The 24,655-nt window shown below is 50.1% G+C and overlaps 2 protein-coding genes across 2 annotated transcripts; one reads left to right on the forward strand and one right to left on the reverse strand.

The window, feature by feature from the left end:
- Positions 1-1,151: 1,151 nt before the first annotated feature.
- On the reverse strand, positions 1,152-7,245 carry CUNH1orf50 (chromosome unknown C1orf50 homolog). Its single transcript, XM_037149385.2, has 5 exons — positions 7,126-7,245; positions 6,879-6,994; positions 2,803-2,889; positions 2,160-2,291; positions 1,152-1,831 (listed from the first exon to the last, which is right to left on the reverse strand). Exons 1-5 carry the CDS (start codon positions 7,199-7,201, stop codon positions 1,646-1,648), a joined length of 597 nt encoding a protein of 198 aa, XP_037005280.1. The 5' UTR covers positions 7,202-7,245; the 3' UTR covers positions 1,152-1,645.
- Positions 7,246-7,429: 184 nt separating this feature from the next.
- On the forward strand, positions 7,430-22,896 carry P3H1 (prolyl 3-hydroxylase 1). The gene is made up of 15 exons (XM_037149521.2): positions 7,430-7,947; positions 10,709-10,861; positions 11,951-12,140; positions 12,358-12,489; positions 14,195-14,334; positions 17,707-17,796; positions 18,128-18,180; positions 18,352-18,473; positions 19,450-19,577; positions 19,722-19,817; positions 20,280-20,430; positions 20,994-21,111; positions 21,537-21,612; positions 21,863-22,003; positions 22,418-22,896. The coding sequence occupies exons 1-15, from the start codon at positions 7,483-7,485 to the stop codon at positions 22,571-22,573; spliced, it is 2,211 nt and encodes a 736-aa protein (XP_037005416.2). The 5' UTR covers positions 7,430-7,482; the 3' UTR covers positions 22,574-22,896.
- The last annotated feature ends 1,759 nt before the right edge of the window (positions 22,897-24,655 follow it).

Genomic DNA, 24,655 nt, shown 5'->3' on the forward strand with positions numbered 1-24,655 from the left:
GAAATTCTGCCAACAACTTAAAAGTAAGCTTGGAAGCAGATCATTCCCCAGTTGAGCCCTCAGATGAGAACCACATCCTGGTCCTGGCCAATAATTTGACTGCAGCCTTGTGAGAAACCTTGAGGCAGAGAACCTGTTAAGTGCCTGAACCCGACCCACAGAAACTATGAAGTAGTAAATGTGTGGTGTTTTAAGCCACTAAGTTTGTGAGGATTTACACAACAATACATAATTAATAAAGCACTCATGAAAAAGGTCAGGCAGGTCAGAACCTTCTAAAAACCTGGGGATCTTTCTGTAGTCAGAATCAACCACTATACCACGTGTGTGTGTGTGTGTGTATGTGTGTGCATGTGTCCCACAGCGTCCCTGTCAGAGGCTTGTGCGGCTGGGACCATAGAGATCCCCTTGTGAACCGAAGTGACTAAGGACCACCTGGGTGACCTTATCAGGTTCTAGGTTCTAGCCCCATATGCTCACAAAGAGTGCATCCTATAAGGCCATGAACAGGGTGGGGTTAGGGTTTTACCCGGCAGATCAGCCCAAGGAACGTCCATTCCCAGAAAGGAACTTGGGCGACTGTGGTTTCCAGTACATGTCTCCCCCCGGGACAGCATGTTGTGACAGATTACATGGCACTGAGGAAGGAGTGCCATGATGGATATGCTATGGAGTTAATTCCCCAGAATAAACAGGAAGTGAGGCAGTGTCCCACAAGTGTCCAGTCAGGTTCAGGACTAGAGTAACTCAGTCAGAAAGCCTGTTAAATTCTGGAATATTTAGGTCAAAATGAGTTTCAATCTGAGTTAAGTCATAACCAACAGGTTGGCTATTTTTCTTGTTTCTTACCCACTGCCCTGCTCTCTTTTCCAGTGTTTTAAAGTTGCCATTTAAGTGGATTTGTCTTGCTGCAGAGGGCTGAACTCTGAATCTCCTCCTCAGTGAGGCTACAGAGTAGATTCTTATAATGGTTAATGGCAGCCTTCAGGGTTTCCTCTAAGTGTAAAACCGTGAGTTTAGATGCCAACCCTCCCACAACCTGGCCTTTGCTTCTTCCTCAGACTCTCCAGTCACTCTAACTAGGCAGAAGGAGCAGAGGGGGAAGCCGAACCTCACTGACTGTGCAGAAATACCAGAATCACACACTGTAGTGCAGCCAAGCCCAGCTGTTTATCATCTCCAGTACCCAACACTGCTGTTCCCAGATGAATTTGAAACTGAAGCTGTACCAGTTGTTAAGCAGCCTAAACCCAATCTTAAAGACTAATTACAAAACAAAACAAACAAACAAAAACAGTTCCCTCTGGAAATCCTGGCCAACCTTTTTACGGGAAGAAGAAACTTCTTTCTCCAATGCTCTGACTTATCAGGAGAACAGAGGGAGACCAGTGCACTGGTCAGTGTGCTGCAACTGACTGGTTGGGTATCTGTCACCCAGAGAAGATCCCGAAAAAGACTGATGTGATTCATTACCATCCCAACTGAACCTAACGATGACAACATCAGTTACACAGGGTCTCTTTGTAAGAAGTTCACAATTCACCCACACACCCTCAATTCTCATGCCACCTCCCACCGAAGCAGAGAATGGGGCAACAAGGAGGTGCAGATCCTTGCCATGAGACCTGTTTGTCAGAGTCCTTTCTCAATGAGTCAGCCCCTGGAAGTTGGGGTCAGGACTTGAAGACAGGGCCACTGGCTGCCTTAGCAACTTGTCCACTATGCTGATTTTAGCATCTTGCTTCTCAATGTCCTCATACGGAGTCCAGGACAAGTCATGCTGCAGCTTGTAGGCACCGAGGAAGTCATGTGGACAACTTGTCCCCCATTCCTAGAGAAGGCAAAGGGGTCAGTTCTGATTAGGATAAAATATAAAGACATTTCCTAATTATTCCACAAACTTCTTTTGGCTTTTTACTTCAGACCGGTCAGAATCATCCTGGAAAACAGTACATGACACATCAGATTCCTCCTTCACAGAGATAATGGCTGTGAAATAACTTAAGCACATGCATATTTTTCAAAGTCCTATCTAGGCTCACGTAACCTCCCAATTTCTGGAAAAGCATTTACCAACCCCTATGGCTATATTTCCACACACAAGCCAGGAACTTCTCAAAGACTAGAGTAGATTTCTGTGCAAAAATAAATGTTCTTACCTTTGGAGAAATAATAGAAAAATACTGCTGACCACTCTCCCGTTTATAAAGGTAGTAAATGTTGCCGGGTCTTTTCACTATGTTACAGGCCGCATGGTGCAAGTCAGCATCTCTGCGAGCATCTTCCAGTACCTAGGAGCCACGGAGAGGGAACGAATTAGGTACTGAAGGTACAGGCACTCGTATTCATCGATTGCCCCATGAAAATCTAGAAACTGCTCAATGTTTACAATCGTGCTTCCTCCCCTAAAGCAATAAATCACTGCTGGCATTCGAATGATTCTGAAGAGACAAAACGCAGACTACAACTTCACTACTCTGTAAAAATCCCTTTAGAACAATTATATTTTAAAATGTTAATATTACTGGCTTTGAGTGGTTTTTAAGTTTCTTTCCTACTTTTCTGTAGTAAGTACATTACTTTTACAACTGAAAACATATTTTCCCTTCAAAATGCTTTACTTCACTGAATTTTCTTCTAGTGGAAAAACTTAGCTTACACTTAAGCTCTTGGGCTTACTCTATTTCACGCAATACCCCTATATTTCTAGGAGGTACTGAAGACTAGCTACAATGATTAAGAGCAAGCTCACCTATGAACGAAATGAAGACAGCGGAGGCCTGCATGAAAGCCATGACTTACCTTCCTGGCTTGTTCTTGTAAATGCTGGATTTGCTCCGCTATCACCGTCAGCTTGTTGGTGGCATTTGCCCGGACAAACTCATCGGCCTAAAGGTGAGAGAAAACTGAACTGTGGGCAGAAAAAGGATCAGATTTCTGTGATGCTTTTATTTAGATCTCAGTGTGAAGAGTTACATCAACATCTTTGCTTGTGCCTAAAATATTCTTCCCATCCTCACCATTCCCCCATGAACTCCCACTCATCTCAAAGCCCAGCTCAGATAGCACTGCTTATGAGACGCGAACCCTGCCACGACCCCACACCACAGGGTTAAGTGCTCCCTCTTGTCTACTTCCCACAGCTTTCCACCCTTTCCACTCCCTGTTCTAGCCACACAGAACTTCTTTGGTCCATGACATACTCTGTTCTGTCTTGCTACCAAATATATTGATTATGCCCTCTCCTCCATCTGATACATTTTTCCCTCTTGCTCTTTCTGACTAACCCCACTTATTCCTCAGATCTCCGTTTATTTTCTCATGTTTAAACATTTCTGAAATCAGGGATGTTTTACTTGAAAATCCAGACACTTAAGATACAGCTCTTATCACCTGTTACATAGGAATCTAGCTACACACAGAAAGTCTCTGTTAACAGGACCATTAGCTCAGTTGAACCGGTATTTATACTCATAATCATGATTTAAAACATTTTAAAAGATTTCACTATGGTGTAGATCTGAAACAAAGCTGTAATGCATACATAAGACTGTCATGTGCTAAAAAATGTAATAGAAGGCAACAGAAATTGCTCAAAATAAATTGAATAAAGTTGAAAGCTAGGAGACATGATGTGACCAAATGATATATTGGGAAGATCACCACTCAAGCATCAGAAATCTGTCAAAAATTTTCAGCCGAGCCTGGCTGGAAATTGAACCAGCTGCACATGCCTGGGTTGCAGGCCAGGTCCCCTGTTGGGGGCACACAAGAGACAACAAGTTAACCAATGTTTCTCTCCCTCTTTCTCCCTCCCTTCTCCTTTCTCTAAAAATAAAGAAATAAAATCTTTTAAAAAATAACCTTTCAGCTTACTTTCAAGAACAGTTGATTAACTTCCAGTACTATACAATTAAATTAAGGAAAAAAAATTAGGAGGTTAAACTTGAACTAATTTACTGGTTAGTTGAGGGAGATTAAGGTAAAAGTCAGGTATAAGCCAGTGTTAAGAGTGAACAGAAACAATTGAGTAAGTTGAGTCAATCATTTATCTGTCCCACAAATATATATTTAGCAACTACTGCACGTCAGACACCGTGCTTGTCCCTGGATGTATTGGCAAACATGAGGGAGAGGTCCTTACCCTCACTAAGATTACAATCTAATGCAACTATCCTTTAGAATATAAAGCAAGTGGTATATGTAATTTTAAATTTTCTTGTAGCCATGTTAAAAGTAAAAATAAGTAAACTTAATTCTATTAATATATTTTACTTAACCCAATATATCCAACAATTATTTCAACATGTAATTAATATTTTAAAAATTGTTAATGAGGTATATTACATTTCAAATTAAGTGTATATTTTATACTCACAGCATCTATCAATTTGGATGCTAAATTTTCATTGGAAATACTTGATCTATATTTAGACTTTACAAAACTTACAGCTGAGTCAATTCACATACTCAAACTTTTCTACATATACTTAAAAGTTTCCAATAATTATTAGGTTTTAAACTTTAAGTTAATTAAAATTACATAAAATTTAAAGCCCTGGCTGGTGTAGCTCAGTAGATTGAGCACAGGCCTGTGAAACAAAGGATCGCAGTTCAATTCCCAGTCCGGGCACATGCCTATGTTGCAGGCCAGTTGCCAGTGGGTGACATATGAGAGACAACCACACACTGATATTTCTCTCCCTCTCTCCGAAAATAAATAAATAAAATAAAATTACATAAAATTTAAAATTCAGTTTCTCGGTTGCACTAACTATACATTCCAAGAGCTCGACAGCCATTATGGCCATTAGTGGCTACCATACTATATCATACAGCACAGCCCTAGTGAGTAATACAGACACCAAAATGAAAGATAATTAAAAATAGTATATTATATGGCCTTGGAACAATGACACTATTAAGATGTAAACAGCCACAATTATGTGGCAGAAGCAGATCAAAGAAAACAAATTAATGAAGTAACTGTTAGCAGGAGGTTTATTAGCAGGAGGTGGTTAGGACTGCAGACGTTGAAATGCAGGTATAGAGGCTTTCAAATTAATACTGTCATTTAAAATGGGTAGGGTATGGCTTTCTACAGACAAAACGCCCCACTGAGGATGTGACACTGAGTCGTGTCTGACTGAAAAGAAAGGATCAGCCATGCAAAAAACAGGAAAAGTTTCCAGGAACTTTTTAAAAAATATTTTTAAAAGATTTTATTTATTTATCTTTAAAGGGGAAGGAGGAGGGGGGATAAACATCAGTGTGTGGTTGCCTCTAATGTATCCCCTGCTGGGAACTGGCCTGCAACCCAGGCATGTGCCCTGACTGGGAATCGAACTGTGATCCTCTGGTTCACAGGCCAGAGCTCAATCCACTGAGCTACACCAGCCAGGGACCCAGGAACTTTTTTAAAGATGTTATTTATTTGTTTTTATAGAGCAGGGAGAAAAAGAGGGAGAGCAACACTGATTGGTTGCTTCTCGAACACCCCCAGCTAGGGCCCGGCCCAGGATGCCCAGACGGGGAATTGAAGCAGTGACTTTGTTGTTGGCAGGACAATGCCCAACCCACTGAGTTACACCAGTCAGGGCAGCTTCCAGGCATTTCTGAAGCCAGTGCAGCTGAAGAGTAGTTGGGGGGGGGGAGGGGGGCAGGGGGTGTAAAAAAGAGGGCAGGGACCAGATCACAGCCATAGCAAAAAATCTGCATTTTGTTCTAAGGACAAAGAGGCACCTCATGGCCAATGACAGAGTAAGTGGTTTCTAGATCTAAAGTAGTTTCTTTTTCTTATGGTGGTGCCAGCAAATCTGTTCCTTGTAAACACAAGAGCCTAATTAAAACACCAAGAAGAGTACCTATAATTAAGAAGCACGAACTCTGGCCTGAATCCTTCTGAGGCCCTTTACATACATTATGACTTCATTCTCCTGACCCCTTGTGAAGTTGGAGATGGTAACTTCATTTTCATCTCAGAAAGGTAAAGCAACCTGTTCAAGGTTTCACAGCGAGCAAAGATTTGGCCCTGGAAGCCTCCTTCCCAAAGAGTGATCCAATCAAACAGACCCAGGACATTCTTCTAACCATGAAAGTCCTGCTTTGCTCCCCACTTCTCTAGAAAATAGAAGGCCCACAATTTGAATGAACTGAGCTTTTGAGCTTTCCTAAACATTTGAATATTTTTTAATTAAAAAAAAACAAGTACAGAGATGTTTATGTGAGGGAATTTGAGTACATTAATTACTAAATATTTTTGAGCAAAACAAAGGCCTTTGAATGTGACCAAGGTCAAATGTGGTAGTGTATACAAGGAGGAGCAGATATCATAAGCTTTAAGGCAGCAGGGCCCGGTACAAATTGAAAAGGTTTCTACAACTGAAAGCCTTGGTAAGAGATTGGATGAAATTTGTTTTTTCAGAGCTTAGATCTAGGAACTCTCCCAGTTCAAACTCTGCATTTTATAAAGAAGCAGAGGTCTAGAGAAAACTGATTTGCCTCAAGTCACAGTGCAAGTTAACATCAAAAGTAGGGTTAAAACTCATGTGTCCAAATTCCAGTGCTTTTTCTGTTAGTTCACATGTCCTTCTTATTTTTCTTCTTTTAGCAATCAATGTTTAAGCACTAGGCTTGTCCAACCAATACCGTGTCCAGTGAATAATGACACATTTGAGACTCCTTGCCCATGTAGATGTTCTAAAAGCTCTCGGGTCACAGATAAGATCTTAAGGGAACAGTTTTAAGTGGACTATGCATCCCAGCAGAATGTATGCAAATGTTCCCCCACACTAAGTGGCTATGAGATTGGAGCCGTAAGGCTCAGGACCAAACCTGAACGAACATGGTTATTTACTTCCCCGGTCGCACCTCCTCACCTTCTGCACCTGCTCTGCGAGCGCCACGAGGTCTAAGGGGTCCCCGGCCCGGTGGGTGTGGTAGGGGCTCACTAGGGCCAGGCCGCCGGGGGTCGCGGTGAGCTCCACGAGGGCTCCTGCGACACACACCCAGGAACACAGGCCGTGAGGTCCCGCCCTCAGCCTCCCGCGGAGCCCGGCAGACTAGCTGCCCCAAAAAGCCCTCTTTTGACTCCCTCTTTGCCCCTTTGACTCCCGCCTGGAGTACCTCTCCGATCTGTCGCTGACTGAACTTGGTTTTCACGGACTCCCTCAGTCTGCGGGGGCGTCGCAGCGTCCTCCATGACAGCACCTTACCTCCCCACAGCCCTAACTGGCTGGGACGGAGGAGCAAGCGCACAAAGGCCCATGGGCGGAGCTTTCGTGTTCCCTGGCTATTGGACATCGGAGCTGAGAGCTCGGAGGCGGGCCTCTGAGGGGCGGGGTCCATGCTAGCCTCCAGTACAAGCAGAATCCAGCTTGAGAGGCGGGGCTTCACTCGGGGGCGGGGGCCTCAAGGGGGTGGGGCTCGGGGCTCCGGCCTCCCCAGCGGGTGGCTAGCAATCGGGTGAGGTCTGAGGAGGTGATGGCGGCACGCGTGCTGGAACTGCTAACAGCACTGCTAGCAGTTGCTGTCGCTGCCTCCCGGTCCCATGCTGAATCCGAGGCAGGGTGGGACTTGTCGGCGCCCGATCTGCTCTTTGCCGAGGGGACCGCGGCCTACGCGCGAGGGGATTGGCCAGGGGTAGTACTGAGCATGGAGCGGGCGCTGCGCTCGCGGGCCGCCCTGCGAGCCCTCCGTCTGCGCTGCCGTACTCGGTGTGCCGCCGATTTTCCGTGGAAACTGGATCTGGACTCGGCTCTTAGGCTGACGCAAGCCTGGGGCGCCGCCGCCCTGCACGATCTGCGCTTCTTCGAGGGCCTGCTGCGCCGCGCCGCCTGTCTGCGCCGCTGCCTTGGACCACCGGCCGCCCACTCTCTCAGCGAGGAGCTGGAGCTGGAGTTCCACAAGCGGAGCCCCTACAACTACCTGCAGGTCGCCTACTTCAAGGTGCAGACCTGTCGGGGCCGGGGTCCTCCTGGGCGGGGTTCAAGGCGACCCGGGGGAACTTGGGGAGCCTGGGAAGTGTCCGCGGAGAGGGAAGACGGTCTCTTGGCCCGGGAGCTCTCCTCGGACCCAAGGAGAGCAAGGACCCTGCCAAGAGACCTGCCTCACCCACTTCGTCTAATCAGATGGTAACCCCAAAGGTCCAGCCTAGGCACCCTCCAAGCAAAACTTGGCCTGTGTTTCCCTGAGGGACCTCCTAAAGGGAACTAAAGCGGCAGCTTGGGTCTCTCATCCTGATCTCGTTGTGAGTGTCCGAGTGAGAAGCTAGGACCTTTCTACAATTTCTTCCTTCCGGTTCATTTTCAGTGATGCTTTTCCTGCTGCCTGAGTGCCTCAGCTTTCTTTCAGGACGTGAGGTTGCCACGTCGCCAGTAGGGGCAGTCTGGCCCCTCCCTGTGGGGGACCCTCTGCCTAGTCTGTCAGGTTTCCAAAGAAAATGAGTAATTTTAGAAATTCCAGAGTGCCTTAAGTCCAAGTGTATATACATGGATTTGGCACCTGGAAACCTGGCTTGTTTGATGATGATGATGATGATGAAAGCCAGCACATACTTTCAGGCACTATGTGATTAATAGATTAACCTAGGGTTAATACGTTAACCCAGACCCTGGAATATCCTGTAAGGTGGGTACTATTATTAGACGTATTTCCTTGGGTGAAAAAAGAAGGAGCTGTGCTGCACATCTGCAATATTCGTAGTCTAACAGGCCTCCAATTCAATACAAAGGGAGACTTAGAAAACCTCGGGGACCTCAGATTTCCACTTCTCCACAAGTATTTTGTGTGCACAGCTCTGCTCCATTCCTCCTAGTTACTCAGAAGAGTACTGGGCTTGAAACTGAAATAACTGGGCTGCCTTTGCTCATTCACTTAACAGCACTTTTTAGAAGTCTTTGAGAAATGCTATTGAATACCCACTACATTCCAATTCTTGTACAGGTCATTAAAGTGCTTGACTTCATGGTTTTCTGTTTGTCTTGCTTTGCTGTTAAGAATCACTATAGTGAGGATTACTAAGGGTAGCTGTGTACATAGGGCTGTGGGTGCACAAAGGAGGGGGGTCTAGCTTCATCTCAGAGAAATCTGAGAGACTTGAAAGAAGAGGTGACATTTGAAGCTGATACTAGGCGTTACTGGAGGAGAGCAAGGATGGCCATTCCAGGTAGAGGGAGGCCAGACCGGGAAGAGAATTCTGTAGGCTGCAGGAAGCCATCATTAAACTGGGTTTTAGAATGTTACTTAACCCTGGAAGCCATGTGGAACGGGCCTTGGAAGGAGGAGAAAGTGATGGCAGGACGAACCATTAGGAGACAGTGCAGCTGTTCACATGAGAGAAGGAAACTAGTGCACAGGGCTGGGGCGGAGTGGGGAGAGGGGGAAGAACAGAGAAAGCAAGAGCAATGCTGAGAGATGAGAGAGAGAATAAATCCATTAAGGGAATGGGCTTGAGAGAATGGAAACCGAGGTACAGAGATGGGGAGTATTGACCTTGGGTCACAGTTGGGGCTGACTCCTTGTTTAGTGTGCACTTACTGGGACCACTGATCAGAAAAGAAAAATTTCTACCATATTAATAAGATGCTAAGATTTACATTTATTGAGCACTTACTATGTGCCCGGCGCCATGTGTTAAAAACCGCATGTATTTTATCTGGTTTGACCTTCCCAGCAATGCTATGAGGTAGTGAGTGCTGTCTCCAGATGACAGATTAGGGAACCGATCTGTAAACTTTAACTTGTCTAAAGCCCCCAGCAAGGGAATAATTAAACCTAATTTTAGCCCTGGCCAGGTAGCTCAGTTGGCTGGAGGGTTGTCCCAATATGCCCAGTTTGGGAGTTCAGTCTCCTGTCAGGGTACACACAGGAATCAACTGATGAATGCATAAAGAGGTGTAACAGCAAATCGATGTTTCTCTCTGCCTCTGTCTCTCTGTCTCTCTCTCTAAAATCAATTAAAAAAGAAAAGAAAACCCTTGACTTATCACTGGTCTGTCTGCCACCAAAACTATTAATCATGAGATCATTAGTGATTTATTTCTGTGTCACTTTAATACGCTGGAGTCCATTGCTATGAGCATTATGGTGGCCTGTGGCACATCTCCCCCCTCAGACGTCTGTGGAGCCACTTGCTTTAACCACGTGAGTCAGAAGATGCCATGCCTGGATTGCGTAGGAGCGTGGGATTTTTCAGCCACCTATCTTTTTCTTGAATGTGTAGAAACACTTATTATTTTATGCCAAACAAACGTTCTTTCTCTAGGCGAATTCTTAGGCATGGTCTGTTAACTTCTCTTTCTTCCCTAACCCTAAATCCATAAGGCCTTAGATTTTTTTCAGCTCAGTCTGTATATCTGAATCTTGAGAACATATTATTTGGGTAGTGAGTCTTCTGTAGCGTTCCCCCTGTAATACAATCTTTGTTCAAAAACAATGTTTGCACCTGTTGAAGCATTACCTCCTATAATTTGGGGACCCCCTAGGCCTGATTTGGGAAATAGCTGAAAATCTGCCCTGGGCCCTGGGCTCTGTCATACTCGTTGGTAGTTCTTGCCAGAGGCGTGTTTTCTGGGGCAGGCAGGGGTTGGGGCCCACTGAGTGGAAGGCTCAGGAAGGCTGACATTTCCTGTTTACCGTGAACTGTGTATTTGGACGCAGACCTTCAGGTTTGGGCGGCGAGAATCAGGGTCTCGTGCTTCATTCTCAGATAAACAAGTTGGAGAAAGCCGTGGCCGCAGCGCACACCTTCTTCGTGGGCAACCCTGAGCATATGGAGATGCGCCAGAACCTGGACTACTACCAGACTATGTCAGGGGTGAAGGAGGCCGACTTCAAGGATCTGGAGGCCAAACCTCATATGGTGAAAAACTTGATCCTCTTCTCTCTTTTTGTTACAGCGACACTTTCTGGGGTTGTTTTCTGATGACAGAAGTAACATATGTTCACTGTACACCATTAGAAAAACGCAGCTAAGTGTAAAGCAGAAAAGTGATCATGTATAACACTACCACCTTAGGAAAACCGGTAGATGATATTTTGGCCTCTATTTTAAGTATTTGGGATGTGATTTTTAATTTGAAGTCATGTTCTATGTGTATTTTTTCATCCTTCTTGAACTAACATTATATCATGAGCCTTTTCTCATGTCTTCACATTTTCTTTTAAAACACATTTTTAATGGCCACATGATGTCCATCTTACACACAGATTGCGTTCATTCACTAGGCACAATTTTATGGTTGTGTAGGTTTTGCTTTTCACTGCAGTAAGTGGTACACTATTCCTGAATGTTATCATTCTTTGTTTAGCAGGAAAAGTACGTATTCCGTAAGAGATGTCTGAAGCGACACAGCACTTTTTATAAAGAGCTTATGTTCTCTTAAGGCTTAACAGTTTAGAAATAGAGATACTTGTTTTAGAAACAATATCAGAACTACTTTTAACTGTAAATTCTGTACACAGAGTACATTATACAGCTGCACACAGCTTGGGGGGGGGTTCTGTTGTTTTTTAGTGATTCTGTGACACATGCAAATGGCCACTGTCCACGGAATGGGACCTGCGTCCCACAGACAGCAAAGACAAAGCCTGCCATCGCTGCCCAAGTCATTCTTCTGCTGGGAAGATGGGCCCCATCACCACAGGCCACGCTGTAACATTTTAAGAGTTAAATTTTTTTCATTCAAGTTTTATTTTGAAAACTTTAGCCCGACAGAAAAGTGAAGCAAATTACAATGAACTCCCACATCTTTCATGTGGATCTAGCAAAATGTTTTTAAATTTCAAAAGAAACAAGTCAAGACCATTTACCAAAGGCTTTCATTTGTAGCAGCCACCCTTCCCACCTGTCACCTGAGAGGAGCAAGCAGTGAGGACCCTCCCAAAGGTGGCAGGGGACGAGGAGCGGGCTGTCGGTGGCCTGCGTTTGAGTACTCCTTCCTCCCAGTAGGACGAGTTCCGACTGGGAGTGCGACTCTACTCAGAGGAGCAGCCTGAGGAAGCCGTGCTCCACCTGGAGGCGGCGTTGCGGGAGTACTTTGTGGCGGACGAGGAGTGCCGGGCCCTCTGCGAAGGGCCCTACGACTATGACGGCTACAACTACCTCGAGTACAATGCGGACCTCTTCCAGGCCATCACAGGTGCGTGGCTCACAGCACAGCCCGCAGTGGCCAGGCCTGCCTGAGCTCTAAGGACACGTCCTGATAACACACTCACAGCATCTTCAACTTCATTTCTAAATTTCTTAAATCTGGGAATCTGACTTAAAATTGGTTCCATTAGAATTTGTTATCTTAACCAGAATTTGAATCCTGAAGATTGACCTAATGGCTATTCCCCCCTTTTGACTCTTTTCAGATCATTACATCCAGGTCCTCGGCTGTAAGCAGAACTGTGTCTCTGAGCTGGCTTCCCACCCAAGTCGGGAGAAGCCCTTCGAAGACTTCCTCCCGTCACATTATAATTACCTGCAGTTTGCCTACTATAACAGTAAGGCCAGCTCTCCTCTTTCTTTGCTGCTTTTATGTAAGGAGCCAAAAGCAGGGTAGGCAGGGATCATGGCCACTGGGTTTCAAATCGTCTGGCTTCTCTCTGTGGCTGTGGAAGGCACTGTGCCAGGTGACCCCTGGGTGCTTTGTCAGAAGCACTGGCCAATGAAGCCAATACCAGCCGCCTGAAAAGCTGAAAGACGGAGACTCAAGGATCTCTCTCTCTCACTTGTCCTTTCTGTGACATTTATAACCTAACATTGCATCTGAATTAAGTTACAGCAAGGCTAGGGTGTACCATTGAAACCAGCTCTAGGGCATTTCTCAGCCCTTCTCCTTTACATATATTACTGAAGCTCTGGTTGGAGGGGGTCAATATCCAGCCAAACAAGTCAGCGGGCCTTTACTGAGCTTCTATTGTGTGCTAAGCATTATAGGTGTATTCATAAGCATGAGGTATGCCCAGAAAGTGTCCAGCCATGTAATATGAAAAACAGACATTCACTGAAGAAGATACAAGAAACACTGTACATAGGCCCTGGCTGGTATAGCTCAGTGGATTGAGCGCAGGCCTGCAAACCAGAGGATCATGGTTCGATTCCCAGTCAGGGCACATGCCTGGGTTGCAGGCCAGTTCCCTGCAGGCTATTTCCCAGCAGGAGAAGCACTAGAGGCAACCATACATTGACGTTTCTCTCCCTCTCTCCTTCCCCTCTAAAGATAAACAAATAAAATCTTAAAAAAAAAAAAGAAACGTTGTAATAGGACAATGACACCTTAGTCCCTTTTGAAGTAGGCACCTTGCAACCTCACACAGTTCTCCCAATCTCCATCACCTGCTCTGTTGTATTTTCCTGCATTTCACTGATGATATGAAATCTCTTCCCTTTCAAAGGTGATTTTACTTTTGGGAAAAGCCAAGAGTCACAGGGTGCCAAGACTGGCCTGAAAAGGTGCTGAGTCACCTGGGTGATTTGATGTTTCACCAGAAAACTCTGCGTGAGACGTGATACATGAGCGGGCGCATTGTCACGATGAAGCTGCCAATCACCAGCTGCCCATGGCTGCAGCCTTCTGGATCATCAGCGGAATGTTCAAGTTTAACACCAAATTTGATGCAGATTCACTGCTCTGCTCACTCAGTTATTTGAATGCAACAGGCACACGGTGCATGTGCTCATTCATTGGCGTCCACCACCCCCACTGACCAGTACAGTGAAGTCATCATTGTTCGTTCAGGCACACTCCAGTCCGTTCTTGGCTGCCAGGTTACACTGATGTCGTACAAACCATTGTCACTATATTAACAATGGCTGGACTTTTTCCAGACAGACCTCATATACAATGTTTGTAGTTGAGATGAGGAGACAAACACATAACAACAAAGAGGCAATGTACTATTGTAAAATCCATAGGGGAAATAAGGTAGGAAGATGGGAATATTCCTGAAATTGGTCTAATTTTGAAGCCAGTGTTTTAATTACCTTTTTGAAACTGTGGGCACACAGAGGGTTCAAATTCTTTTGTTTCAATATTAGACAACCCTGAGGATACTGAGCACCCTAAAAGCAATTCTGTATTCTACATTTATATCACTTCTATCCTTACTCTCCTATAACGTCTCCCCCAAAATCCAGTGAGAATGAACACTAGGACTCATACCCAGGATCAGACCCTTCTCAGCCATTTTTTCTTTCCCTTTACAGTTGGAAATTATACACAGGCTATTGAATGTGCCAAGACCTATCTCCTCTTCTTCCCCAGCGATGAGGTGATGAAACAGAATCTGGCCTACTACACCGCCACGCTCGGAGAAGAGCAAGCCAGATCCATAGGCCCCCGTGAGGTGAGAGATCTGTATCAGTTAGGGAAACTGCCGGCTGAGTCCGGACCAGAGGGCGGAGAGCGAGGTAGAGGAGGGGAGCTGGCACTGCTTGTGTGCAGTGGGGACAGGGTGCCCAGGCAGGGGGAGTGCGCTGGGCCCTTGTCACGGGGAGAAAAAGAGAGCCCAGGAAGGATCTGGGGCCCGAAGTGTGTTCCCCGAGTTGTCAAGGAGAAGCAGACCTGCAAAGCAGCATGTCTTCCCCTTTTTGGCAAACCCCCTACTGTGAGACTTGATACCATGTAGCCAAGATTGATCATTTTTAACATCACACTGATTTTTTTTTTACTCACAAGCGTTCACTCTCCATTTTCCTCCCCATCCCCTTCTTTCTGCCATTGTCTGATCTCTCCCTCTTTTAGTATCCCCATCTCCCTCCAACACGAGCAGAAAAACCTATATAATGCAGTGACCAAAGTGAAATGCACTGAAGTGTTAGCAATGGTTATTGCCGAGTAGTACAATTATGGGTTTTTTAAATAAAAATATAGCTTTATATTTTCTAAATTCCCTGCAGTGATTGAGTGTTATTTTTGTAATGGAAAACATGAAAAGTTCTCTTTCTAACTTAATGAAGTTTGATACTCTAAACCTTGATATTTGTACATGAGTCTTACACAGACTTATGTGGCTTGAATGCTGGTTTGCAAACCAAAGGGTTGCCAGTTCAATTCCCAGTCAGGGCACATGCCTGGGTTGCAGGCCAGGTCCCCAGTAGGAGGCGTGCGAGAGGAAACCACACACTGATGTTTCTCTCTCTCTCCTTCCCTTCCCCTCTCTCTAAAAATAAATAAAATCTTTTTTTAAGTTGTATTGAATATATAAATGTAAATAATAAATATAACAAGACCTATTTATGATTTTTTGAAATACATATATAGGCTTTAAATTTTAAACTGCAAACTTTCTGTACAGACAGATAAAAAACTGTTCATCATAATGACCCCTGAGGCATGAGCCTACAGATCACCGGTGGCAAGGGAGACTGAACCTTCTTTCTATGGCTGTCGATACTCTAGATTCCCTTTTTTAACTATATATGTCTTTTTGAATGTCATCTGAAACACACCTTAGGGCACTTATTATAAAGATATATAAGCTATATAATACAAAATTTATATAAGACTCTAGCGCATATAATAGTAGACAGTGAGTACAAGCTGGAGTGGAAACGTGGAGGAAAAGTAATCGAGTGGTGGGTCAGGGAAGGCGTCACAAGAGTGCTGTTGACGTTGGGTTTAAAAGCCTTCAGTGGGTGAATGGGGCAGGAAAGGTCCTCTTAGACAGAGAACGGCATGTGCAGACAACATGGGCTGTTGTCCTACGTTAATGAAAGATGATACTGGGGAGCTACAGGAGCTGAGGCTGGGGAAGGTCCGAATTTGAAGGATCTTGAGTGCCCCACCTGGGTGACTCAGACTGGAGGGGGCTGGAAGGAGGCTACCGTGGTGGTGTGGAGGGATCACTGAGGCCCGAGTGAGGCAGTGGCCAGTGCATGGGAACTGACGAGGTGGAAGTAGGAGGTGGAATTAGCAGAATGTGGCGGGTGTTTTCACTCCTCCCGCCCCTTCCTGTCTCATGAGGCAGCAAGTTCGCGCCTGGGAGACGCATGCGTGGTGCTGCTCACCCAGCTCAGGAACACACAGGGGAGCAGGAGGCTGCCCTCACCCGGCTCCTGGCCTGCTGCTACTGCAGCCCGGGGTGGCTGATTTTCCTCTGGTCACTGGGAGCAGGAGGTAGATGATGTGGCAGTAACAGCCTTCCCGCTCTGGTTGTTGTGGTGGTTACTGTTGGAAATAACCCTTCCAATGTGTGTGGCGTCATGTAGCTTACACAATTCTTTCACAGCTTTTATTTCATTTGATTCTCAAAACAACTCGGTGAGGTGGGGTCATCAACCTACGCTGAAGAAAAATACCAAGATTCTGCCTAGCTCTGGAATCTGAGCATCCAACAGAAAAAAACCCTTCTCTGACCATCCTGACCATCCATCCTCTCCCACTGCGAGACGGGCTACCGTGCAGTTGACCTCTTTGGCCACTAGATGGTGATCATCTGGATTTGAGACGGCACTTCTTCCAGTCTCTTTGTCTTGCTGAGAAAGACCTTTTTTTCCCCTTCTTTCTTTTTCCTTTTATGGTCATATTAGTGAGTCTGGGGGGGTAGAGAGGAAAATGAGCCCAAATGATCCATCTGCCATTTTTAACTAGGACTTTTCCTTCTGGAAAGAAGGTAGCTAACATTTGTTGAGCCCAGCGCTGTGCTGGGTGGCTTCCCGCACTGGGAGGTGAGTTCACCTGCACAGTGGTCTGGCTGGAAGTGGTGACCGGAACCTCTGTTCACCTGCTCTGTCCCAGGGTAGGCTCAGCTCCTGAGCACAGCCGATGCTCAACAGATGGGCATTGAGTGAATAAACGCTAGAAGGGGGAGGTGCCCCCTTGGCAGCCTTACAGAACCAGCAGGAGGGTTGGGCGAGGCAACATACCTAGCCTGGTGTCTAGCAGCTAGGAAAGGAGGCAGTCACTTAAACTCTGCAGGAGAAAATTCCCATCTTCCTCATGGGTAAATACAGTAGATGGTATAGGGCTCATTGACATCGTTAACACTTCCCTTACTGCCCTCATCTTTTATTTCAACTGATGATGTCTTTTTCTTTTCCTTCCTCTGCTGCCTGGAGACTAGCAGGGCACCTAGGGAAAGATGTGGCCCCGGAAGGTACTCAGTTTCCCTGCCCCGGGGGAAGCCCCACCTGTGAGCTCTTGTGGGAAGGGCCGGGTGCCCCAGCTGCTCTTGCTGCAGCTGCCTGTCTATCCTGTTTGAGGGGGGACACTGTCCCTAAAATGAGTCATAGCTCCCCTCTGCACCTCAGTGCCTTCATCTGTGGAATGAGCATAATAGTACCAATCTCAAAGGTGGCTGTAAAGAGTCGGTGAATAACAGTCAAGTCGCCCAACCCGGAGGTTTCCTTTCTGAGGATTAAACTGCAGAAGTCAAGAAGGAACTCTCCTTTGAGAAATATTTTCACACCTCCTGAGAGTCATCAGAGTTTCTGTCCTGGAGATTAATGGGGGTCTCGGGGGAGGATGGGGGCCCTTTCCCTTCAAGGGAAGCCTGGTTATGCCACCCTCAGAGGTTCTGCTTAAGCGAGACAAGAGGAACCGTTGAGCACAGAAGTGAGACTTGTCTGTGACTGGGGAACAGACACTCTACTCTAGTGACAGGGGGGAGAAGCCCCAGTTCCCACTGGGAGTGACATGTCGGATGCTGGGGCAGCTCCCCCAAGAACTAACAGACAGGGCCAAGTTCCAGGACACTGCTTCCACTTTGTTTCTTCAGAGTGCCCAGGAGTACCGACAGCGAAGCCTGCTGGAGAAGGAACTGCTTTTCTTTGCTTATGATGTTTTCGGAATTCCCTTTGTTGACCCGGTGAGCCAGGGTGCGGCGGTCGGGGGGGATTAGAGAGCCTGAGGGGGCAAGGGATGGAAGTGAGTGGTGCACTGTGCGACTTGGGGGAGAAAGCTGTTAGCAGGTGAGCCAAATGTGGTATCTGAAACCTGTGGGTGAGAGACAGAAAATGACAAAGGGAGGTTCTGGGCAGCTAGCTGGAGCCGACTCAGGTTCGGGGACCTCTCAGTTCCTCTCCTAAGACCAGGCAGGTGGCAGGGGGGTTCTCCTGTAGGCCCTACTCTGCGCCCGGAGAGCTGGAAGGTGAAGCAGGTCAACCTACGCTGTTCATTTTTTCCTGACCTGTGTTTAGGACTCCTGGACTCCAGAAGAGGTGATCCCCAAGAGATTACAAGAGAAACAGAAGTGAGGGCCTTGAGGAAACTGCATGCTTGGATCTGTCTGGTGACGCGCCGAGGCTTCCTGAGCCCAGGCCGATGCGACCTCCGGCAAGGGGTGGGCAGGTCCAGTCTGGGAAGCCGGGTGGGAGCCAGGACCAGCCCCGGAACGCAGTCCTCAGTGCGGCTGTGCTCGCAGGTCAGAACGGGAGACAGCCGTCCGCATCTCCCAGGAGATCGGAAACCTGATGAAGGAGATCGAGACCCTCGTGGAAGAGAAGACCAAGGAGTCGCTGGATGTGAGCCGGCTGATGCGGGAAGGTGAGAGGGCGGCACTCGGGCGTCTGCGGCTGTCCCGGCAGCAGCGAGGCAGCACCGGCGGGGCGGCGCCCTGGCAGCACCTCCGTGGGCCAGCCGCAGGGTCTGAGCCGGCGTGGGATCAGGGTGTAATCTCGCCTCACTGTCCCTTCTAACTCACCCACAGGACTTCCACCTGGAAAGAGCACTGAGAATTGGTTTTTGTTAAAGAAATTAGACTCTTGTGTCAGGTAGCATGGGTTCAGGGAGTGTTTGTAGGACAGAATCATCCTGCCTCTCCGCTTCCATCATCTGCCCCACCATCAGGCCTCAAAATCTTCACGTCTCCTTTGGTTCCTGCCCCGCCACCCCCCACCCTCCAGTCCTCAAGGGAGGTCTTCCGATTACAGACTCGCTTCTGCTCTCACCGCAGCCGCTTTGTTTCCTGTTGCCTCAAGCCTGCCTCGGGCCCCAGCACCTCCTGTCTGCCCTTGTCCCTCCCCTTCCTGTCTGACCTTGCCCTCCCACGTGGGGTCCAGACCAGTCTTGCACACGTGAGAATTCTGACCTCATCTTCCCTGCGGGCCCCTTCAACTGTGGGCTCTGCTCTGACCACCCCCACCACACCCCCATGAGGGAGATGCCCCTGTACAGATGAGAAAATTAAGGCACAGGGAGGTTAAATAACTTGCCAGTGTTACACAGCTCGTTCCTGCAGGAGTCAAACCCAGTCCTTCAGACGGGGTGGGACTCCGTCGTAGGGATGTGGAGGGCCGGAGAGCCAGTAGCCGTTTGGGAGCATAGCTCAGGCGGGGACTTGGATCTCAGGTCTTCAGCGTCACGCTGTCCTCTGGGCCACGCTGCCTGTGGAGGTGGCCAGGTGGGAGGTTTCTCTGGTGGACAGGGAACCACGGGGTCTCTGTTCCTCACAGGGAAGCAGCACCCGAAGTCTCCGGACAGAGTGGCCCTGGACTGAGCAGGTCTTGTCATTGCTTTGCAGGCGGCCCGCTGCTCTACGAAGGCATCCAGCTCACCATGAACTCCAAAGTGTTGAATGGCTCCCAGAGGGTGGTGATGGATGGCGTCATCTCTGATGACGAGTGCCGGGAGCTGCTACGGCTGAGCAACGTAAGGGAAGCCCACAGTCCACACCTGCTCCTGAAGGAGAGAAGGTGGCCCCAGCCTCCCCCCACTCGGTGCCTCCTGGGCTGAGGGCGCGAGATGAGGTGGTCAGCCCCCCTGGCTAACTCCACCGGTTCTGTGGGTTTGCAGGCAGCAGCAACCTCAGGAGATGGCTACCGGGGCCAAACCTCCCCACACACCCCCAATGAAAAGTTCTATGGCGTCACTGTCTTCAAAGCCCTGAAGGTACAGTCAGTGCTCAGCGTTCCGGAGGGTGGACAGGGGCAGGGAGGCCAGGCTTGGGGAGGAGCTGGGGGTGGTGGGAGAAAGGTTAAAGCTGTCTGTCTGTCCGCTTCCCAGCTGCCACGGAGGGCGGGTAAATTACTGTGAGCTGAGGTTAACTTTGGGATTTGGGCTGTTGGACCACGAGTTATAAAATGAGGCAAGCACGATAAGAGCGATGTCCAAAGCTGCGAGGGTGCTTTCTGAAGAAGGGCTGGCGCCCGCACCTCTGCGTGGCACACACGCACTGCTCCTAAGGAGAACATGAGGGAGAGGGAGAGCGTGATATGTTGGGCCGTCGTGTGCGGGGAGCAGAGAGAGACTGCGCCTTCGTTACAGGGGCAGGAGGGGGGCCCCGGGGCTCAGGCGTCCCTGTCGGCCCGCAGAGGGGCATTCAGGGCAGCCGACCACTGGTCTCCTTGGCAGCTGGGACAGGAAGGGAAGGTTCCTCTGCAAAGCGCCCACCTGTACTACAACGTGACGGAGAAGGTGCGGCGCGTCATGGAGTCCTACTTCCGCCTGGACACCCCCCTCTACTTCTCCTACTCCCACCTGGTGTGCCGCACTGCGATCGAAGGTGGGCCTCCTGCTCCTGCAGCCTCCGCAGAGCACGCGCTGTGCCCGAGCCCTGGCTGGACACTGAGGACATGAAGAAGAGCGGGACACGGTCCCTTTCGTCCTCCTTGGGGAAGCAACATAAACAATAAGTGGCAACGCAGTGTCATAGTACAGGGGAGGAAGTTACAGTTGTTCTACCAGGCAGCCAGGAGGGCTTTCTGGAGGAGGCGATGACTGCTGTGCAGGCTGAGTAGGAGTTCGGGAGCGCACGGGGTTATGTTCAAGCCAGAGAGAACAGCATGTGCAGAGGAGTCGAGGCCCTGAGCGACCCGGTAGCTGGTGGGGCTAATGAGCAAGTTGCCGTTCCGGAGGGTAAGGTTAAAGAGGGGAGCAATCAGATACGGGCGGTGAGATCCTCAGAAGCCAAATTTGGAGAGACACTTTCCAAGAGTTTCTTTAGGCTGGGCATCCCACGGACCCTGGCTCATGTTGGGAAGCACCGCCCTGTGGCCCTGTGGCGACGGGACAGCCGCAGTGTCTCCTGAGGTACCTCGGCGCTAACACGTGTTACCTTGGTCCCAGAGGCACAGGCTGAGAGGAAGGACAGTAGCCACCCCGTCCACGTGGACAACTGCATCCTGAACGCCGAGGCCCTCGTGTGCATCAAGGAGCCCCCCGCCTACACCTTCCGGGACTACAGGTGCCAGCTCGCCCGCCAAGCCCCCCAGTGCCCTGCACTTCCCCCAATACACACGGGTTTGGGAGCAGCTGTCCCCAGAGTCCAGTCCCTGTCCCCAGTCCCTCTGGATAGGAAGTCAGACAATCCGGAAGTTGTCACAGAGCGATGTGATGAGTAGGGCCGCGAAAGGGGCACTTGGTACAGAAACGGCACACCCTTGGTACAGAGAAGGGTGTGGTGGCTTCTCTCTGGCAACAGGGTAGGGGTGGGATGGTTGGGAGTGATCTGTGAGGCTTCAGAGAAGGTTCTAGAAAGCTTTCTTCCTGTGAAAGGCCCCCTCCGGCTGTCGGTCGGGGCACTTGGGGATGAAGGCCCCGGAGCTGCGGGTTGCGTGGGGAGCGGGCAGAGCAGAAGGTCTGTGTCCAGATGCTCTGTGCCTTTCCCAGCGCCATCCTTTACCTAAACGGGGACTTCGACGGAGGGAACTTCTATTTCACTGAACTGGATGCCAAGACCGTAACCGTGAGTGTGTCCTTGTCCCGCCCCCGAGAGACAGACACCCTCCGAGCGCAGGGCAGACAGTCAGCCTGTCCTCGTGGCCAGTGCGCCACTCCCCGCACCAGCGGGCTGTGAGGTGTGCTGGTCGCTCCTCTGACTGGTCACCTGTACTCTTCAGCTCTGGTCTTTGGGGAGCCACCCTCAATTGTAGACCCTAATGATCCACGTGTCTTCTGAAGGCAGGTCACGTCTGTGTCCCCCTTTGTGCCCACAGGCAGAGGTGCAGCCCCAGTGCGGAAGGGCCGTGGGATTCTCCTCTGGCACAGAAAACCCGCACGGAGTGAAGGCCGTCACCAGAGGGCAGCGCTGTGCTATCGCCCTGTGGTTCACTTTGGACGCCCGACACAGCGAGAGGGTGAGAGCAGCTGGTGCTGCTGGGACCTGGGAGCGCCCCCCCCCCCCCCCCCGCCAGCCCCCTGCCGACAGCAGCTTAGGCGTGAAAGGTGCTCTGGGCTTGAGGGCTGGGGAGTCCGAGACTCCTCGCTTCAGCACTGTGCCATCGTGGTCACTTTGCCTCATCCCCTCTGGCCTTCCTCCCTGCTGTAACGGGGCTCCACAGGCTTGGAGCAAGATGGGGAATGACCCTGGTGTTTGGCTCCTCGTTGGCGCCTCCTCAGCTGGCTCTGCCCAGAGAGCAGGACCTGCTGGGAAGGAGGTGAACTCAGAGGCCACCGAAGAGGAGCCTCCTTGTTCCCTGGGAAGCAGCACTGAGAGGTGATGGGTGGCTGGTCTGAGGGCTTCTCTAAAGAGCAGGGCTCTGTCCTTGCAGGACAGGGTGCAGGCAGACGACCTGGTGACAATGCTCTTCAGCCCAGAAGAGATGGACCTCGCCCAGGAGCAGCCCCAGGAAGTGCAGCAGGGGCCCCCGCAACCTGCAGAAGAGTCTGTCTCCGGCAGTGAGTCAGGGCCCAAGGATGAGCTCTGACAGCAGCCGGCTCGCATGGACTAGTGGTTAGACCCCCTGCGGGGACTCTGCCTGCGGCCTGGACTGGCCAGCTGCTGGGAGCCGTGAGCAGCGGGACACTTACATCTGCGGTCCAGCGAGGGGACCTGCTCACAGCTGTCCGCACGGTGCTGCTGCTCGTGGAGGGGGATGGCAGGACGGCCTGCTGCCCTGTGGACCTGGCCGAGGGCTCGGGACCCAGGCTCAGAGCCGCCACCAGGTGCCTGCACGGGCAGCCTCGTGGCAGCAGCACAGTATTTAAGTGTCTGTGCAGACACCAAAGAATAAACGATCGGTGTTTTTTACTCCATCGTTTGTTCAGAGAATAGAAACATGCCCAGAGCAGCCTCGGGTGGACCCAAACGGGGGGCCTTGGCGCTGCCACCTGTACAATGGGGGTCCCAGTACTCGCCTTGCCCAGCGTGTGGGCAGTTGTACGGCCCAGATGCAGTATCGCATGTGACAGCACTTGGTGAACTGGAACGCTCTGGGTGAATGGCGGGATTATTGTTAATCCTTCCCTGGCAAGGAGCAGCTGGTCAGCCACATGCGTCCTGTCTGCTGCCTGGCCGTGGTCCCCGTTCCTCGGGGCCTCCGTGTGCAGGACAACACGCACCTCCAGGAGACGGCAAAGGAGCGGAACTGAAGATTCGTGTCCTTCCACCACGAGCGCCTCTCCTCGCCGGGGCTGGGGATGCTGCGGTGCAGCGAGTCGGGGGGCCCGTACTCCATGCCCGTTTGTGCAGTTGGCCAGGGTTCGAGGGCACCCGCTTAGTGCCAGCACTGTGGGCGCGGCAGGAAACAAGCCCCAACCCTCTGGAGCCTGTGTGTTAGTAGAGGAGACGGGGAAGAAGCGTGTGGTGTCTGTGTCTGTGTGATCCTCTGACACAGAAAAGAAGGCAGGTGAGGCCCTGAGGAAGCGGGAATGACCAGGAGGCAGCGCAGCAGCACGGAACGGGTCAGGAGGGGGCAGCTGTGAGCCAGGACCTCGGGACCTCGTTGGCACCGTGAGCCCTTGGGCTCCAACTCTGAGACGGGAACCCTTGGAGGGTTCTGAGCACAGAGGTGGCAGCATCTGGCATGTGTTTGAAAGGCCTCGGTGAAGAATGTGCGTGGAGGAAGGGCCGTGGGGGTGGGGATGGAGACAGGGTACGGCTGCAGTAACCCCGAGAGAGATGGAGGTGGCAGAGGTTGGGGGTCAGCACTGAAGGCAGTGAGAAAGCGCAGGTGCTGGGTCTGCTCCAGGAGAGCCTGCAGGGTGGCTGGCGGATTAGATGGCTTGTGAAAAGGAGCATCGATGCCGGCCCAGGGCCGCGGGAGCAATGGCGATGCAGAAGCCAGGACGCTGGCTTTGCCCATGTGACACCGAAGTTTCAGGATCCTGTCATGTATCCAAGTGGAATACCGAAGAGAGAGTCAGACAGGTGAGTCAGCAGTTGAGGGAGTGGTAGAGGTCTCGTGACCCCGGAGTCACCGTCACCGCCTGGGTGGTGTTCGAAGCTAGGAGACCGAGGTCAGTGTAGACAGAGGAGGAGCCAGAGGACAGGCTGGCTGGAGGCGTCAGGGCCAGAGGACACAGATCCGACAGAGTCATGAGCAGGGGACCCAAGAGGGACAGAAGCCTGGGAGCTGGTGAGAGAGGTGCAGGAAGGAGCGAGCAGCGCTGTCGAATGCTGCCGAGGGGGTGAGCCAGGGAGGAACTGAGAACCCACGTTGGGTTTGCCAACATGGAGGTTAGTGAGAACTTCAGCAAGCGATGTTTGGGAGGGGCGTGGGCAGAAGGTGGGCTGGAGCGGGCTGAAGTGAGAAGGGTAGGAGGTGCTGGCAGGCACAGACAGTGCTTCTCAGGAGTCAGGCTCCGCCCGGGCAGAGAGGTGAGCCGGACGGAGATGTGAGGTGAGGGAGGAGGAGCGGTTGTGGTTTCAAGCCGGGAGAATGCTTGTGGGAAAGAGCCCACAGGGGTGGTCCCTGTCATTGGTGATGCCGTGTCTGCTCTGGTGGCTCACTTGCCCTACAGAGAATGGACTGTTAGTGGAAAGAACGTGAGCTTCAGCCACGTGCTGA

The sequence above is a fragment of the Artibeus jamaicensis genome, unplaced genomic scaffold (genome assembly GCF_021234435.1).
Source record: "Artibeus jamaicensis isolate MK-2021 breed Jamaican fruit bat unplaced genomic scaffold, CSHL_Jam_final scaffold_847, whole genome shotgun sequence".
NCBI lineage: Eukaryota > Metazoa > Chordata > Mammalia > Chiroptera > Phyllostomidae > Artibeus > Artibeus jamaicensis.